Consider the following 17,719-nt stretch of genomic DNA (forward strand, 5'->3'; position numbering starts at 1 on the left):
CCCACTGAGTAAATCTGTGACATTTATATAGATAATCTGCCCTGTTGACGGGAGCTGTGTTTTTCCTTCCGCCCCAGCCGTCTCACTGAGTAACATTAGTGATGAAAGTTAGGGGTCACTGAGCTAACCGCTGTAGCCCCAGCTAGCCCGCCGGGGTATGCGCAGAACAAGCAACACCTACAGTGTGCCAGTGTTTTGATCTTACTCATGCCGAGTGAGCGAAAATGGTTTTCCTACTGACTGTGCCCCCGCCAGACCTAAGCAGCACTACCCCACACCACCCGCCCACCCACTCACAGACATTCCTGTGCAAGGTCCGGATACCTTTCCAGTCACGTGCTCCGGAGTCTGGCGGTACTGCAATAGAGTGATGCATTCTGGGAAGGAACTTCACTCCGTCTCTACGTGCCACCGTGCAAAATCGTACTGTCACTTTCCCACAGAAAAAGCACACAGGAAGTGAGACCAGAGCAAGGGAAGAGCTGGGACTTCCCGAGCAGCAGGCAGAGATGACACCAGCGTCCTCCTGAGGGAATGTGGCCATATTCACCCGCTTGTGAGGCAGGCATGTGTGTTCATGATGGTCACTACATTGGAGTAAAGGAGCAGTGAAAACACAGTTTCAGTTTTAGAGTAGAATGCAGCTGGTGTGGTGGTCAGGGTGGTTAAGACTGTAAGCTGAACTGCTGCAGGTAGGCAGTGACAAGCCGTGTTCAGGCACAGAAGGGGCATGTAGAAGTCAAACGCGTGCTGAACACCGTGGGACATGACAAGTCGTGTTCAGGCACAGATTGGGCACACAGAAGCCGCATGCTCTCTGCACACGATGGTATATGACAAGCCGTGTTCAGGCAGAGAAGGGGCATGCAGAAGCCACAGGCATGTTGGCCGTGTTCAGGTGCAGAAGCACTTGCACTCCGATGCATTTGTGGTCTCTCTTTTCCGGATTCTTCTCGAAGGCTTTATGCTGAGGCAGACATAGAACAAGCCCCATGAATAACCTGCACCACAGTGCTGTGTGGTAGGTGAGAATTTATTGCGCAGGTACTGTAGTTTCGTGACACATATTGAAAGTCCAAAGAGGAGTGTTTGTATGCAAATGCCCTGTAACACCCCAGGGAAAGCAGAAAGTTGCTGAAGGCTGGGGAAAATTGCAGAGGGGCAGCAGAAGGTGAAAAAGATAGCAGAACAATCTGGCTTTGGTTGGAGGGCATTGTGTGCTACATCACAAAGGAGCTGAGCACTTTTTACAGCAGTCTCACTCTCTCACTCGCCTCACTCTGCACTCTGCTTGCCACGCCGGCTGACACATTGTCTCATAGAGGCAAGGCTAAAGGAGCTCCTTTAAAAGCCCTGCTGAACAAAACCAGCTTGTTTGACCAGCTTATGGCATGTTTTCAAATGAACTTCGATGGTTTAGATGGTCACACCAGCTTATGATGCTCATTCTAGCTGGTTTTGCTGGTTGCACCAGCATGATCAGCTTGATAGGCTGGCCTACCCAGCATGACCAGTTGGTCATCCACCCAGTTACGATGTCAAAGACCAGAAATAGTTGGAACATGACCACCTTAGACCAGCTAAAACCAGTAACCAGCTTAAGCTCATTTTAGCAGGTTTATTCAACAGGAATAGGAGTGAGATGCAGTTGAGGGTAAGGGGTTTATTCTGCTTTTCTGTTTTGCATGAAAATCTGATGTTTTCTGTTTTTCCATTTCTATTTGTTCTCTTTTTTTCTGTAGTAAACAGATAAACACTGCCGTGCAAAAATTTTGGGGTGACTTAGAAATCTTCTCGCTTTTGAAAAAAGCAAGTTTTTTGTCCATTAAAATACCATCAGATTGATCAAAAATACTGTGTAGACATGGCTAATGTTGTAAATGATCATAAATCATATGATCATAACTAGAAAAGGTTGTTTTTAATGGAATATCTACATAGGTGTACAGAGGCCTATTATCAGCAACAATTAGTCCTGTGTTCCAGTGGAATGTTGTGTTTGCTAATGCAAGTTTATTATTTTAAAAGGTTAATTGATCATTAGAAAACCCTTTTGCAATTATGTTAGCACAGATGAAAATTGTTGTGCTGATTAAAGAAGCAATAAAACTAAAATAAAACATTTCACAAATGAAGGCTATTCCATGTGAGACATTGCCAGGAAACTGAAGATCTCGTACAGTACAATGCTGTGTACGACTCCCTTCACAGAGCAGCGCAAACTGACTCTAACCACAACAGAAGGAGGAGAGGGAGGCCACGAGCACAACTGAGTGAGAGGGTAAATATATTAGAGTATGTAGTTTGAGAAACAGACGCCTCATAGGTCTTCAACTGGCAGTTTCATTAAATACCCGCAAAAGACCCATCTCAATGTCTATAGTGAGGAGGCAATTCCGGGATGCTGGCCTTCTAGGCAGAATTGCAAAGAAAAAGCCATATCTCAGAATGGGCAATCAACAGAAAGGACTAAGATGGGCAAATGTACACAGACACTGGACAGAGCAAGATTGGAAAAAGTGCTATGGATAGACGAATCTAAGATTCAGATCACAAAGAAGAATGTTTGTGAGATGCAGATCAAATTAAAAGATGACGGAGGAATGCTTGACGATATCTGTGAAGCATGGTGGAGGCAATGTGATGGTCTGGGGCTGCTTTGGTGATGGTAAAGTGGGAGATTTGTACAGGGTAAAAGGGATCTTGAAGAAGGAAGGCTATCACTGCATTTTGCAACGCCATGCCATACCCTGTAGACGGTGATTCACTGGAGCCAATTTCATCCTACAACAGGACAATGACCCACACACAGCTCCCAACTATGCGTGAGCTGTTTAGGGAGGAAGCAGTCAGCTGGTATTCTATGTATAATGGAGTGGCCAGCAATGCCACTGGAATCTATGAGCTGTTACGGGAACAGCTTGACCGAATGGTACAGAAGAAGTGCCCATCAAGCCAATCCAACTTGTGGGAGATGCTTCAGGAAGCACAGGGTGAAATCTCATCAGATTACCTCAACAAATTGACATCTTGAATGCCCAAGGTTTACAAGGATGTAATTGTTGCAAACAGAGGACTCGTTTTTGTGAAACTATTATTTCATGTATACTTTCATGGAAAACAAGGAAATTTCTGAGTGACCCCCAAAGTTTTGAACGGTACTGTAATACTTTAGGTACAAAACAAGAAATAAGCCCAAAAACTAAGAACTCCTTTGGTTTTATGAGTTTGGGAGAGGAGTGTGTGTGAGAGAAACAGGTCATGAGGGACAGGGGGCGCTCAGCACTAACTGAGCAGGCCTCGTGACTGCCTGCGTCTGTATGTCCATTGAGGACAGGTCTGTTGCTTAAACTGCTGCTTATGTGTCACAGGAAGTGATGTCACCAGTCCCACCAATTTTCAGCAAGAACTGATTTCACTACTGGATACTATCTGCATGTGAGGGATCGATACGATACTTTTTATTGATCCCCGTGGGGAAATTGTCTTTACGCCTCCCTCAACTCGTTGTAGAGTAAGCTGTCTGCAAAGGGGAGCCACCCATAGTGGCACCCAGGGAGCTGGGGGTTAAGGGCCTTGCTCAAGGACCCGCCGATGTACTGAGGCTGGGTTTGAACCAGTGCCCTCGTCATTACAGACACCCAGGCTTAGCCCACTGAGCCACACGCTGCGAGCCGGATGTGGCAGTCTGGCGGCAGAAGCCATTTTACCTTCCATTTTCTTATCTATGAGGACAGACAGTCCCTGACCTTTCGTCCCCTATCCACACGGCCTGCCTTCTTCCCCGCATCGCAGGCAAGTGGCACCTCACTGTCAGCTGCGCTTATAGCTGCTCTGCTGCTGCCCGCAGCCAGACTGCGCCTCAGAGACCTGCAGCTGTGCCAGCCGCGATCGGCGGGCTACAATCTGCTCCCACAAACAGCCAATCACGAGGCTGCAACTGAACACAAGTTCACATGGACGGGGTCAGGTGGTCTAGTTACTGTTACCTCAGGATCAGTACGGCTGAAACGCCTGATGTGAACGATTTTGAACATGATGTAATTGTTGGTACTAGACGTGAGGGTTCCAGCACATCAGCAACAGTCACCCTCCTGGGATTTTCACACACTACGGCGTGTGGAGTTTACAGATGGTGTTGTGATGGACAAAAACATCTAGCAGATTGGCACGCCTGCAATGTAGATCTTCATGCAGGTTCATTGTTCCAGCCTTGTGTACAGTATTTGTCTGTCTGTTTTTGTTTTCAGAGGAGTGGTTTCATTCTCAGATTGGCTGGCAGTTCTGTTATAAATGTATGACATGAGCTCCGTGATTAGGTCTGGTATGTGATTCCTGTCACTGTACTGGATCATCACCATGCACCTCCCCTCTCCTCCCACCAGCGAATGAGTACCTGTTCAGGGTGCAGGCGTGTGGCATCCAGATCCGGCAGAACATGCAGAGCCTGGGGGCGCAGGTTCTGCAGCAGGTGATCCGGGGGACCTACAGCAGCACCAACAGCACAGGTAGGGATCAGCTGGTGTGGTGTAGCTGGTTACCGGTTAGGGCAGCGGTTGTGGCACTCATGTGATCAGTCGTTACACATCAACAACAGGTCAGTCAGAGAATTTCTCAAGAAAATAAATGAATGAATGTGGAGGATCAGTCTCAGTCCAATACACGCTATTGGTATCGGCCCAATACCGGCAAAAAATGCTGGATTGTATATCGGGGGGCAGGAGTGTAGGAACCCAATCTGCTTTTCCATTAGAGATAGGTCTAGTTTGAGAAATCTCAAAATGCTTGTAGCCTCAGCACGTCATACTGTAAACAGAAGTGAGGGTCATGAAGTGAATAGTTCTCATGTTGGCTGTGTGGAAATACAGTAATACTTTATGGTATGGAAATAAACGCAAATCTGCAGTGCGATGTATGGAAGGCTAGTGCTGATTTTTCTTAAGTCTGAACACAGTAAAATTTATACACACTGCATCTCTTCAGACTTGTATTCTTTGTAAAGTTTGGTTAATTACTTCTGAAAGGTTTTATCTGTGCTACACTGTATATTTTGTACTGGACAATAAACCACAATAACTTGCATGGTGTTGGGCCACCTTTTGCAGCCAGTACAGCATCAGCTTACCTTGGAAATGACAGATACAAGCCCTGCACAGTGGCCAGAGGGATTGTGATCCATTCCCCTTGCAGAACAGGTCACTACGTGATGTTGGTGGAAGAAAACGTTTCCTGACTCCGCCAAAACACCCCAAAGTAGCTAATAATATTCACATCTGGAGACTGTGCAGGCCATGTGAGATGTTCAGCTTCAATTTAATGTTCATCAGACCACTCTGTCACGAGTCTTTCTGTGTGTATTGGTGCACTATCATCCTAATACATGGCACCACCTTCAGGGTACAGTGTTTGAACCATTGTGTGAATATGGTCCTCCAGAATGGTTCGGTAGTCTTTGGCAGTGATGCGCCCATCTAAAGCAAATAGTGGGCCTAGGGAATGCCATGATATCGCAGCCCAAATCATCACTGATTCACCCCCCCTGCTGCACTCTGGGTACACAACAGTCTTTGGGGCTTTCCACACCGTAACTGTCCCGCGTGTGGGAAAGATGGACTCATCAGAGAACAATACACGTTTCACATTGTCCACAGCCACAGATTTGTGCTGTTGGCATCATTGAAACCAGCGTTTGACATTGGCAAGTGGCCAAGGGTTTGGCTATAGGGGCCCGACTATTAATATTGACCCTGTGGAGCTCCTGATGAACAGTATTGGTGGAAACAGGAGAGTCGAGGTGCACATTTAATTCTGCAGTAAGTTGGGCAGCTGTGGTTTGATGTTTTTTGCATAGAATCTGGGTTAGTACCCAGATATCCCTTTCAGTCAGCTTCCTCCTGCATCCACAGTTACTCCCATTGGATGAGGTCCATCCTTCGTGGTGGTATGCCGACATTGCCCAGGACGCACCACAAAGACTTGCTGTCTTCAGGGACGGATTATGGGTTGTGTGGGCCCCTGGGCAAAACGTTCGTGAGGGCCGCCCCCCCCCCCCCCCCACCACCACAACCACCACAATTCAAGGGTCCTTGGCAGCCAAACGCCCTCCCTCCATGTTTCCATCAGAGGCCCTATAGGGTCAGGGGCCCTTGTAGGCAGAGGATCAAAGAATGTAGGCCCTCTAAAATAGACAAACGAAAATACATTGTTGATAAGCGTTGCAAATTGTTTTGGGCTAGGGGCCCCACGGGCCCCCTGCACCCCAAGGGCCCCTGGGCAGCGGCCCCGCTGGCCCGGTCCGTAATCCATCCCTGGCTGTCTTGGTCATGCATGCACCAGTGAGACATGCAGCAACAATCAGTTCTCCTTTGAACTCTGACATACTCCCCTTTTTGTTGTGTGGATTGTAATATATTTTGTACAGCTGTGCTATTGCTCTGCTAATTCAGCCTTCATACTCTGCTCTTACTGATGGAATGTGTGATAAATGAAGATTGGCCACCAGGCCGCGCATATATACTGTAGGTGTGAAACCTCAAACACTATACTGGCCAGTGTTTCATTTTCATTGTCTATCCGCTTCATGTGTACAAGACAATAAATGGTTAGTTGGGAAATACTGTAAGAAATATTTATGTTCATTTTTGTGAAAGTTGTTGCTGAATAAATCATAGAAGCAGATCATGTTGGCCATGGATTTCCTCGTGTAGCTTTTGTGTAAGCAACATGACCATTATATTTTCCTACTCTTAGGATTCTCAAATAATGCCACCACAACACTAAATGCAGACAGTTATGTCATGTTAACTGAAATGTATTGATACAACTATCTCATTTAATGCTTAGTTGATAAAGGGAATAAACTTGTGGGGGCCCTGCTCATTTTGTGTGTTAGTCGCTGATTAGCCAGGTCTGAAAGGCGTGATGGGGCGTTGTCTGGAAATGAAACTGCATTGTCATGGTGACAATCTATGATTTTTACAGCAAATGAAGCTGCTGCTGAAGGACGAGGTTGATTGGGAGTCAGGCTGGGGTCTCAGGGCGGAACCTGAGGGCAGAGCCTGGGGGCAGGACCTGAGGGCGGGGTCTGAAGGCAAGGCCTTCCGTTAAGTCCTGACCACCATTCTGCTCTTCTTACAGACTTCATTTACAACATCAGTGTAAGTGAACAGGACATGCCGACAGCCACGTACCTCCCGCTGGACTTCACGTACCACACTGGCCAGCCTTGCCCGGAAAAGCTGCCTTCTATGAGTGAGTGGCTCTTGTCCCCGTCCCATGGTTAATCACTCCAGTGGCATCCTGGGAAATCTGGCTGCTTTCCTTTACAACACTACCCATTTTTGGCAGTTGCAGTTACTTTTGCTGGTGTCAGGCTCACGGTTAGCAGCTTGAGCTGAGTTTGCCTTGCAATCTGGCAAATTCTCCCAGTCTTCCCTGTTACTCCTCCCATTTGACCTCAGTTAAGTGTCTATTGCTGTTAGGAGGAAGATGCCCCAGGGGTGCCGGATAAATTGCTGAGTCTACACTCAGACCAAAGGCTTCACCCTCACCGGTGTGTCTCAAAGGGATATGTGAAGACGGATGCATTCTACTGTACCTTCCTCCTTCCTCCTTCCGTCCTTTCTTCCATTCTTCCTTTCCTCCTTCCTTTCTTCATTCCTTACTTTCTTCATTCCCTCTCATTCTTTCCCTTCTCCCTTCCTTCCTTCCCTCCTTCTTTCTTTCTCTCCCTCCTTCTTTCTTTCTCTCCTTCCTTTCTTATGTCCTTCTTTTCCTCTATCCTTCCTTACTTCATTCTTCCTTCCTTCCCTCCTTCCTTCCTTCTGTCCTTCCGTTCTTCTATCCTTCATTCACTCCATCCTTCCTTCCTTTCTTCTCTCGTTCCTTCCTTCCTTTATATTACCTCCCCAAGCACATGCTTGCCTTCCTGAAAATGAAATTGTAGTTAGGTTGGCACCACATCTCTTGCTGTGGGTCTGTGTGTCTCACAGGAGGCCAGATACCAGTGAACATGAGCGAGGTGACCATGGAAGAAGTGGAGAAGGCCCTGCTGCATGAAGACCCTGGGCTAGCCCCCGGGGGGCGCTGGAGGCCTCTGGACTGCCTACCACGTTGGAAGGTGAGCAAGGGCTTAGTTATACATGACACAGTTACTGTTAATGTAGATGGTCAAACCCTCTGGTTGGTCATTGACATCATTGCCAGCCACATGTCTGTCTGCATGGGTATGTTTGTGTACCCTAGGAGGTCCGGTTAAAAAGCACAATGTAGAACACTGCTGTTAAAATGTGAAATTACCACGAGAACTGAACTCACCGACCCATTGACCAGAAGCGTGGGGCACAGCAGAGGTTGTACTGTGTAACGATGGCTGGTTTCAGTTCGGTCCAGAGCGGGAAGGGTGTCCCGGCTGAGGATGCTGAAGAGGTCAGATGGGAATGTGGGCCTTTTCCCCAAAGTCTTGGACCTCCTTCATGGCCTGCACTGCCGTGTAATGCTTCACCCTCCCCTTTTCTCCCATTGAGTACAGATATACACAGAGCACATCACCATTGGACGGAAGCTTGCAACCTCATAAAGACTTTTTCTTGCTTCTAAGCAAGTATATTCATCCTGTCTATGTAAAGTGGTTATCTGATGGCAGAAAAAGAGTTTATCAGTTAAAGAAACCTCCACTGCTGTCCCAAATCAGAGCTTGAAGTACCCGTTGTGAAAACATTTGTGCATTTATCATACCCTAAATGACAACCCATCTGGATGATATTTTGCATGCATTATCTCTACTACCAGAGAAATAAATGAGGGGGTGAGATGTTGACATTTCCACCTAAAAAAAATTCACCCCCCCACCCCCAATAAGGGCCACCCTAGTGTATCCCCTCACCCTACCCCCCCCCCCAGCAGAAACACAGCTTTGACAAACATGCAAGTTAAAACCTGACTGGCACCCTCCAGTCTCGACAGCCCTGTTACCGAAACATGTTGAGCATGCTCCTCTGTGTCTCTGCAAACTAAATTGAGCTGAAGATGTGATCTTCATTTCTTGCCACTCTATTCACTGGGTGTTTTGATTATCTTCTGGGACTGACCGAAACCCCCCACACCCCCCTCCAGGTGGCCATCCTCATCCCATTCCGGAATCGCCACGAGCACCTGCCCATTCTGCTGCGCCATCTGGTGCCAATGCTGCAGAGACAGCACCTCCAGTTTGCCATTTATGTCATCGAGCAGGTCGATGCCTGTGTCTGTGTGTCAGTGTCTGTGTGTCAGTGTCTGTGTGTCAGTGTCTCTCTGTATCAGTGAGTGTGTCAGTACTTGAGTCAGTGTGAGTGCGTGTGAATCAGTGCATGTCTCCGTGTCTGTGTCCGTATGTGTCAGCCAGCAATCTGCCTAAAACGCACGTTTCTGGGATGTGGGAGGAAACTCGTGTGAACGTGGGAGAGTCTGCTGGCTCCACACAAACAAGGATCACAGCAAAGGGAGCAAAAATATGATAATAAGATGATATGTGCTGAAACTTTATGCTTCTTTTAATCTCTTTTGGAGTTCTGATGTTAAGAGCTATAAATAATTATTTATGCTAAGATGGGAGCTGTTGGGAAGTCCTTGCAAAGACAGGAAGTGTTGTCATGCATCTGCCCGCCCCCCCCCAAGCTGAGCATGATGAGATATATGCGCACTGTTCCACCAGGCAGGCGACCAGTCATTCAACCGAGGCATGCTATTCAACGTGGGCTTCCATGAAGCCATGCAAGACCTCGCCTGGGACTGCATGATCTTCCACGACGTGGACCACATCCCTGAGAGCAACCGCAACTACTACGGCTGCTCGGACATGCCGAGGCACTTCGCCGTCAAGCTTGACAAATATCTTTATATGTCAGTGTCTCTCTCTCTCTCACACACACACACACACACGATTGCATTCATATCTTTGTGGGGACCGTCCAATCATTTCTATGGGCATAACCCTAATCCCAGCAATGACAACCTTACCCCTACCCAGCCCTAACCTGAACCAGTAACCAAACAAAATACAAGACTTTTAGTTTTTTGATTGCATTCACTGATTTTTATAAAATTGAGTTTCCCTAAAAATGTCCCTGTGGCATGGTTATATACATGGACACTCCTCATCTGTCCCTAAACAGAGTTTGCCTTTTTGTCCCCCACAGGTTGCCTTACAAAGAGTTCTTTGGTGGAGTCAGTGGCCTGACCGCCAAGCAGTTCCGAAATATCAACGGCTTCCCCAATGCCTTTTGGGGCTGGGGGGGCGAGGACGACGACCTCTGGAACAGGTATGGATGGGGGGGGGGGGGGGGCGTTTAGGAATCATGTTTTGACTGTACATTGCATGAGGATCTTTTTCATAGTGTTACCTTCAGAAGCACAGAATGATAAGGAGTGGAGAGTGATGCTGCCCTTTTCTGCTGTCCTTGTGTCTGTCTGTGTGTGTGTGTGTCTGTGTGTGTGTGTGTGTCTGTGTGTGTGTGCCTCCATGTTTCTCTGCGTGTGCCACGGTGATGGCTCCCGGTGCTCAGGGTGCAATTTGCAGGCTACTCAGTGAGCCGCCCCCGCAGAGACGAAGGCCGCTACATGTCCATCCCCCACCACCACCATGGGGAGGCGCAGTTCTTGGGCAGGTGAGCCAGGCAGCATCCGGGGTGCTAAACGATAGCAGCCATGTCCAGAGCCCTAAGTGTGTAGGACATTTAAAACGTTCTATACATGCCCCACAGTAGTGAGTGTGCAAGAGAGGTTCAATTAGTCAGTAGTGAGTGTACAGTCCAAATAAAAGTCACTCGTTACCAACAGTGAAGATGCCCCAGTCCTTCAATCAACCATTAGCCTTGCCACATGCCTCCAGCCCATAATATGCATTTTAAGAGAGTATAGAACAGTGACACAGGAACAGCCAAACTAGAGAGCAACCCTTGCTGTTTGGCAGAAACGCACCCCTCATGTGTAGAATTGGCTGCTCGTTTCCTTCACTCATGCTTTCTGTGGCTCTTCCCCCCTCAGGTACGCCCTCCTGTGGCACTCTAAGGAGAGGCAGAGCCTGGATGGGCTCAGCAACCTGAGGTACTCACCACAGGTGTCCTACAAGCCTCTGTACATCAACATCACTGTCAGCTTGAGCCCCAACATGGCCCCCGTTATGGCTACCCTCTGACCTTTCACCTCTGACTCCCAAGCCACCCTCTGACCGTCCACCTCTGACTCCCAAGCCACCCTCTGACCGTCCACCTCTGACTCCCGAGCCACCATCTGACCGTTCACCTCTGACTCCCGAGCCACCATCTGACCGTTCACCTCTGACTCCCAAGCCACCCTCTGACCGTTCACCTCTGACTCCCGAGCCACCATCTGACCGTTCACCTCTGACTCCCGAGCCACCATCTGACCGTTCACCTCTGACTCCTGAGGCACCCTCTGATCTTTCACCTCTGACTCCCTTAACTCTGACTTCCGACCTGCTTCAGTGTTTTTTTCTTCTTACCAGACATCCTCAGCTAAGGTGACATGCACTGATCCCCTTTTACACAAAGAGAAAAAAACCCCACTGGATATTAACTGAATTCACGGCTCCATCTTGATCACGGGTACGTCATGAGTGTCCTCGTCCATCGCCCTTCAGACCTCAGTGTTTGCGAGGACACATCAGGGAGGGCTGCTGATACCCATGCGCTTCTGGACAACCAACTTGGTTGTGCACATTTACACAATTCCGTTCGCTGGGAACGAAAATCAACATTCACGCCTCTGCCCGCTGAGATCTGGATGAAGCCAAACACTTGTAGCCCTGCTGAGGCTCAGCCTTCAGTTGGATCCCCCATCTGCTGTCTGCCTTTCCTTCCCCTACTGTCTTCTGCTCTAATCGCCTCACTTTTGCTCTTTGGAGCCCCTCCAAGCCAGTGCTGTGGGACAGGCTGGAACAAATGAGTTTACAAGCCAGAGTTATTATTATTATTTTTGCTCAATGTGCAGCTACTTCTGACCTTGCCGGGGGTTCCTGAGTTGTACCCCTGTGCTTACTCGCAGCCCCACTCATGCCGAGAAGGGAGGGGGCAGATATCATGTGACTTTCCGTCTTGTGAATGCCCCCTCCCCATGCCACCTGCTCGATCCTCCGCGGGTCATCAGAAAATAGTACACTGCAGGCAGAAAGAGGAAGAGGCCTCAGAATGGAGACTGAAAGAGAGGCCATCCTGCAAGACCACAGAAGCCCTCTTCTTCCTGCCAAACAGCCGTCCTGCACCTTGGAGAGAACTCACGCCTCAGAGTGCGGTAAACATGAACTGAAAGTTGGCCTTGAGAGATGAGTGTTGATGACACCTCCCACCAGGAGGAACGAGGCAACCAGGGGGGGAGGGGCTATTTGTGGCAACCTCTCTCTGCACAGGATTACATGATGAATGAACTTACACAGCAATCTTAACGCTATTTTATACTTCTGTATTGAGCCTGCGCTGTGATCTACGCTGTGGCCTACTCCATTGAAACCATTTATACTTGTGTGCTGGTGTATCTGTATCGGTCCGCATTTACACCACCAAAACACTAAATGGTACATAGTTTCGGATGTTGCATTTATTGTCTATCCCCTTAGGACATATTCAAATGTTGAATCACTCAATTGAAACATAAAAAACAAAGAAATAAAGTATCCATTTATCAAGTCCTGGTTACATTTGTGCTGCTCCAAACATCCCATTGACAAATTTGGGAAAATGTGGAGCCACTACAAAGTCACTTTTTAATGCATTTCCCTTCTAAAGTTAGTGTCTTTACTTCTTAATTTACTTAGTCTTGAAAAGTACAAATAAACTTAATGGAGATAAGTGAAATTGGCCCTGTCATCCTAAGTATTTTGTAGACCAGTTGCTACAATGCCTAGGGGGGATTATTGAGGGCTAGATATACAGTGCTCACAGAAAGTCTTCAGATGATTGCTTAGTTCTGTGAAAATGTTGCAAATTCATTGGTTTCATAACAGAAGTCCATTGACAAGCAATGTTTAACACATCTGCACATATCTGTCACGTGCGAGAGGAAGAGAGGCATCAGGGCAAACAAAGGACTTATTAACAGGGTGGAACAGAACTAGAAATAAACAGGATCAAAAGGGAGGCTAGGGAGAAGGCAACAGGGAGATATAACTTCAGAGACGGAACTGGGGAACCACAAGACTGGAAAGCACTTAAATACAGGACTAACAAGGGAGCACAATGAGAGGCAGCTGAAGTGAATCACAGAAGGGCAGGAACTAGAGGTGGGACTAACGAGCACCAGGCATGGCTTGTTATAGAAGACAGGAGGGTCAAACAGGGCAGGACATAAGTATATCTTCCTCACAGACATTTTCTGTTTATTAAGTGTCATGTTTTGACTCATTTAGTTCTGTTCTTGCCATTTTGCTATTAATTGCTATTGTAGTCATTGGCTCCCAAAGGGATTCTAAACACAAGTTTTTGCTGTTTTATGTTATTGCAAAGGAGTTACTAATTAAAAAGCACCTACTGAGACTTCCTCTCAATTAACATTTTAGGTCAGAACAGCTCTTTTAGAACTATAATTTGGGTTTTAATTTATTATTGCTTGAAATTAATGTTTTATTTAAAACTACTGGTAGTTTCTAATGTGATGTATATTTTTTGTGAACAAATGAATAAGGGAATGATTGTTGTTATGACAACAACAAATTTGTACTTTTTTTTTTACTGAATTAAGCAAGCTTCCCATGCCTTTCTGTGAGCACTATATATAGCGCTTCAGCGTTAGCGATACAACAGTGTTAGCAAGCAGACCAGTCACAGATCTCATGGTTTGCGTGTAGTGACATTTCTGGAGAGCTGCACGTCAGGCTACAGTTACAGCATACTGTAGGGTCCGCGGCTATGCCGTCCATATGGCGTTGATTCCACGCAGAAGTATAAATTAGCCAATATAGGGGCTGGCCTCTTGTTTAGATTTTTTTATCATTTTATTTTCAGCTGTTATGTTATTTGTATGCCATCGATGTTGGATTGTAAGCAGGAGCTCTCATCTGCAGATGCACTTTGGGGCATGAGGGCACCATTTTGAATGAGAACCCAGTTCTTGTAGACCTGCTCTCCACCTGCCACCCACTCTTGCCACGTCACAGTTTCTTGCACGGTGCTGCTTTGCCAGCTCCCCGTGGATCACAGATGAGACGGGCTGCATGGTGCAGCACACTGCCATGTGCGGCTGTGTGTTGGGTCTGTGGTGAGAGGCAGCAGGTCAGTGAAAATCTGGGTTGGAGTAAAATGGCTGAGCTCAGATCCCCAGTAGTGAGGGCCATGACTGCATTTAGCCAGCACTGGTGTCTGAGTTGGGTGTTGACACCTGCCACTCCCTCCTCCATCCGGTATCATTAAACCGAGCACAAGAGTGCATGGGTTTCAGTTTTGTTTTATAAATGGCACTTTGGTATTTATATAGAAGTACCAGTGTAAATCATGCTATGTATTTTAAATGTTACTCTAGACTAGACATTAATAATGGACTCTGCTGACTGTCTCCATGCTCACCTAATGACTGCTGTCTGTAAGTCTCCCTGAATGAGGACAGTTGTTCATTAAATAAACGGCATTTCAACGATGACTCCCTTATGTGTTATTCTCCCAGAGTAATATCGCATCCTGGCAGAAGATGACCTCCTCTGCTTCTCATCTGCATCTTACCTACCAGTCAAAAGTAGTTGCACACACTGAGGTTGTTGATTTGATGTTACTCACTTAATATTTACTATAAATACATTTGATATTTTTTGCTAACATAAATTTACAGTATGTTCACCATTTCAGTACCTTTATTAGCAAGAAAATACATTGCACAAAAAAATTAAAGGAACAGTTTTTATAGCATCTAGTCAATTAAACTTCTGGGATATTGATCTGGTCAGTTAAGTAGGGAATTTTAATCCGTTTCAGCTGCTTTGGTGTTAAAGAAGTTAACAACAGGTCTACTAGAGGGACAACGATGTGACGACCCCCCAAAACAGGAGTGGTTTAACAGGTGGAGGCCACTGACATTTTTCCTTCCTCATCTTTTCTGACTTTTTTCATTAGTTTTGTATTTGGCTACAGTCAGTGTTACTACTGGTAGCATGAGGCGATACCTGGACCCTACAGAGGTTGCACAGGCAGTCCAACTCCTCCACGATGAGCAGTTACTCTAGGAGAGCTGGACAGGGCCATAGAAGGTCCATAACCCATCAGCAGGACCGGTATCTGCTCCTTTGTGCAAGGAGGAACAGGACGAGCACTGCCACAGCCCTACAGAATGACCTCCAGCAGGCCACTGGTGTGAATGTCTCTGACCAAACAATCAGAAACAGACTTCATGTGGGCCTGACATCCTCTAGTGGGCCCTGTGCTCACTGCCTGGCACCGTAGAGCTCGATTGGCTTTTACCATAGAATACCAGAACTGGTAGGTCCGCCACTGGTGCCCTGTGCTTTTCACAGATGAGATGAGGTTCACCCTGAGCACATGTGACAGACGTGAAAGGGTCTGGAGAAGCCATGGAGAAAGTTGCCTGACCTCCTGTGGCGAGAGTATGCAGGCAGTTCCAGGAGGATGAAGGAACTGATACCATTGACTGGCCCCCACGTTCGCCTAACCTAAATCCAATAGAACACCTCTGGGACATTATGTTTTGGTTCATCCAATGCTGCCAGGCTGTACCTCAGATTGTCCAGGAGCTCAGTGATGCCACATAAATTTTTCACTTTGATTTTCGAGGTGTCTTTGAATTCAGCCCTCTGTAGGTTAATCATTTTCATTTCCATCAAACAATGTCACATCCATTCGTTCCTAACACATTATTTAGTCTGTATCAGTATAGATATCCAGCATGATTTTTTCCCCTGATGTGTTTTTAAAGTGTTCCTTTAATTTTTTTGAGAAGTGTATATCTTTGATTCATCAAAGTAACCTCCTCTAGCAGTTAAAACAGCAGAGAAAATTGGAGGTATTCATTCTAGAAGGGGCATTCCATTCTGCTCACTTTTATGGCATGAAACGGTTAACTAGTGCATTTAAAGTTAAAGGACAGCTTAGAATTTGACTATGCCATCGCCACACAACCAGTTACTAGAATGTCAGACATGATGCATGTTACATACTACAGTATTTCCATGTTATAGAGGAAACTTGTTTTATTTGACTTATGTTTTCATTTACAGTTGTTCACTCAACTTTCCTTTGCTTAACAAGAATAAGATGATAATCCTTTATTAGTCCCACTAGTGGGAAATTGCATTGTCACGGCAGAAAGTGGACAATACAAGATAAGAGCAGCAAAAATTAAAAACAATAGAATAATAATATTCTAATAGAACAATAGTCTCCTTGCACAAATAGAAACTATACCAACAGTACAGTATAAAAAGTACACTAAACAAGCAGTATGGAAATATAAATATGGATGAGTGTATTGAAAAATATAATTGTATAATATAAATAGAAATATTGCACATAGAAACTACCATGGCGTATTGGATGTGTGTTTGTTAGTCTGTGTATGTTCAGCTGCAAGGACTTTGTTGTAGAGTCTGACAGTGGTTGGAAGGAAAGACCTTCTGATTCTCTCCTTCCAACATCGTGGATGCAGGAGCCTGCCACTGAAGGAGCTGCTCAGTGCCCTCAGAGTCTCCTGCATGGGGTGGCAGGTTATCCAACAGGGATGACAGCTTAGCCACCATTCTCCTGTCCCCCACAACCTCCACCGGGTCCAGAGGGCATCCTAGAACAGAGCTGGCCCTCCGGATCAGCCTGTTCAGTCTCTTCCTGTCCCCAGCAGAGATGCTGCTGCCCCAGCAGACCACACCGTAAAAGATGGCTGATGCCACTACAGAGTCACAAAAGGTCCTCAGGAGCGGCCCCTGCACTCCAAAAGACCTGAGCCTCCGCAGCAGGTACAGCCTGCTCTGCCCTTTTTTGTAGAGTGCATTTGTGTTATGAGTCCAGTCCAGTTTGTTGTTCAGATGAACACCAAGGTTTCTGTACAATAAAAATCTGCAGTTTATGAAATAAATGGAAAAGTGGTAAAAACCTGTGGTGTGTAAAAATGTTGACTGGTGCTGTAACTGCCACAGCATGGCAGACTGTATAAAGCCTTCTGGGGCTTTTCTGCTGTCTAGGTAAAGCCAGCAGTCTAGAACCTAGAACCGTATAGAAGTTACTCATTCACATTTATCTGCCAATGTGTTTTAGAACCACCAGCAACCCACTGGGACCAGAGCTTTCAGAAGGCTTCCTGTGCACTGCATGCTATGTGAGAATTTTCATTCATAGTGCACTCAAGAGCGGTGGGTTTAGCAGGTTTGAAATGCTGGTCCCCGATTTCACTTAATGCCCTTTTTTGGTGATGCACACATTGCAGCTGAGGTGGGTCACATTCAAGTCTTCCGGGTTCTGTTTGTAGGCTCTTCAGAGTAGAACCCTAAAGCCTCCATCATTCCTGAGAAGAAAGTCAAACATTCATATTCATTCCCGTTGATTCACAACCAGCCTCTGAAAACGGCTGCAAAAACTCTTCTTATGAATTTATAGAATACACCATGTGGCAATAGTAACCTAGCAGCAAACTGCTTAGATCTGCATCAGATGGCAGTAGTGAAGAAACCAGACTTGTGACTGGAACTTCCCTTGTTCAGTACATTCAGGGACCTGTTGGCATGTAAATCCAATCA

General features: G+C 46.5%; 1 protein-coding gene across 3 annotated transcripts in view; it reads left to right on the top strand.

The window, feature by feature from the left end:
* Nucleotides 1-14,625, top strand: part of LOC111835933 (beta-1,4-galactosyltransferase 5-like) — a 20,110-nt gene extending 5,485 nt beyond the window's left edge. The window contains exons 1-9 of one of the 3 annotated variants that reach the window (XM_072715667.1): nt 3,649-3,970; nt 4,386-4,508; nt 7,138-7,251; nt 7,992-8,119; nt 9,115-9,231; nt 9,692-9,879; nt 10,176-10,298; nt 10,542-10,643; nt 11,023-14,625. In XM_072715667.1, coding sequence (XP_072571768.1) covers nt 3,679-3,970; nt 4,386-4,508; nt 7,138-7,251; nt 7,992-8,119; nt 9,115-9,231; nt 9,692-9,879; nt 10,176-10,298; nt 10,542-10,643; nt 11,023-11,173 — 1,338 coding nt within the window. In that variant the 5' untranslated portion in view covers nt 3,649-3,678 and the 3' untranslated portion in view covers nt 11,174-14,625. Of the gene's footprint in view, nt 1-3,648; nt 3,971-4,142; nt 4,198-4,385; nt 4,509-7,137; nt 7,252-7,991; nt 8,120-9,114; nt 9,232-9,691; nt 9,880-10,175; nt 10,299-10,541; nt 10,644-11,022 lie in introns of those variants that run through there. The other 2 variants (XM_072715668.1, XM_023796749.2) reach the window with 2 other exon arrangements.
* The last annotated feature ends 3,094 nt before the right edge of the window (nt 14,626-17,719 follow it).

The sequence above is a fragment of the Paramormyrops kingsleyae genome, chromosome 8 (genome assembly GCF_048594095.1).
Source record: "Paramormyrops kingsleyae isolate MSU_618 chromosome 8, PKINGS_0.4, whole genome shotgun sequence".
NCBI classification, from domain to species: Eukaryota; Metazoa; Chordata; class Actinopteri; order Osteoglossiformes; family Mormyridae; genus Paramormyrops; species Paramormyrops kingsleyae.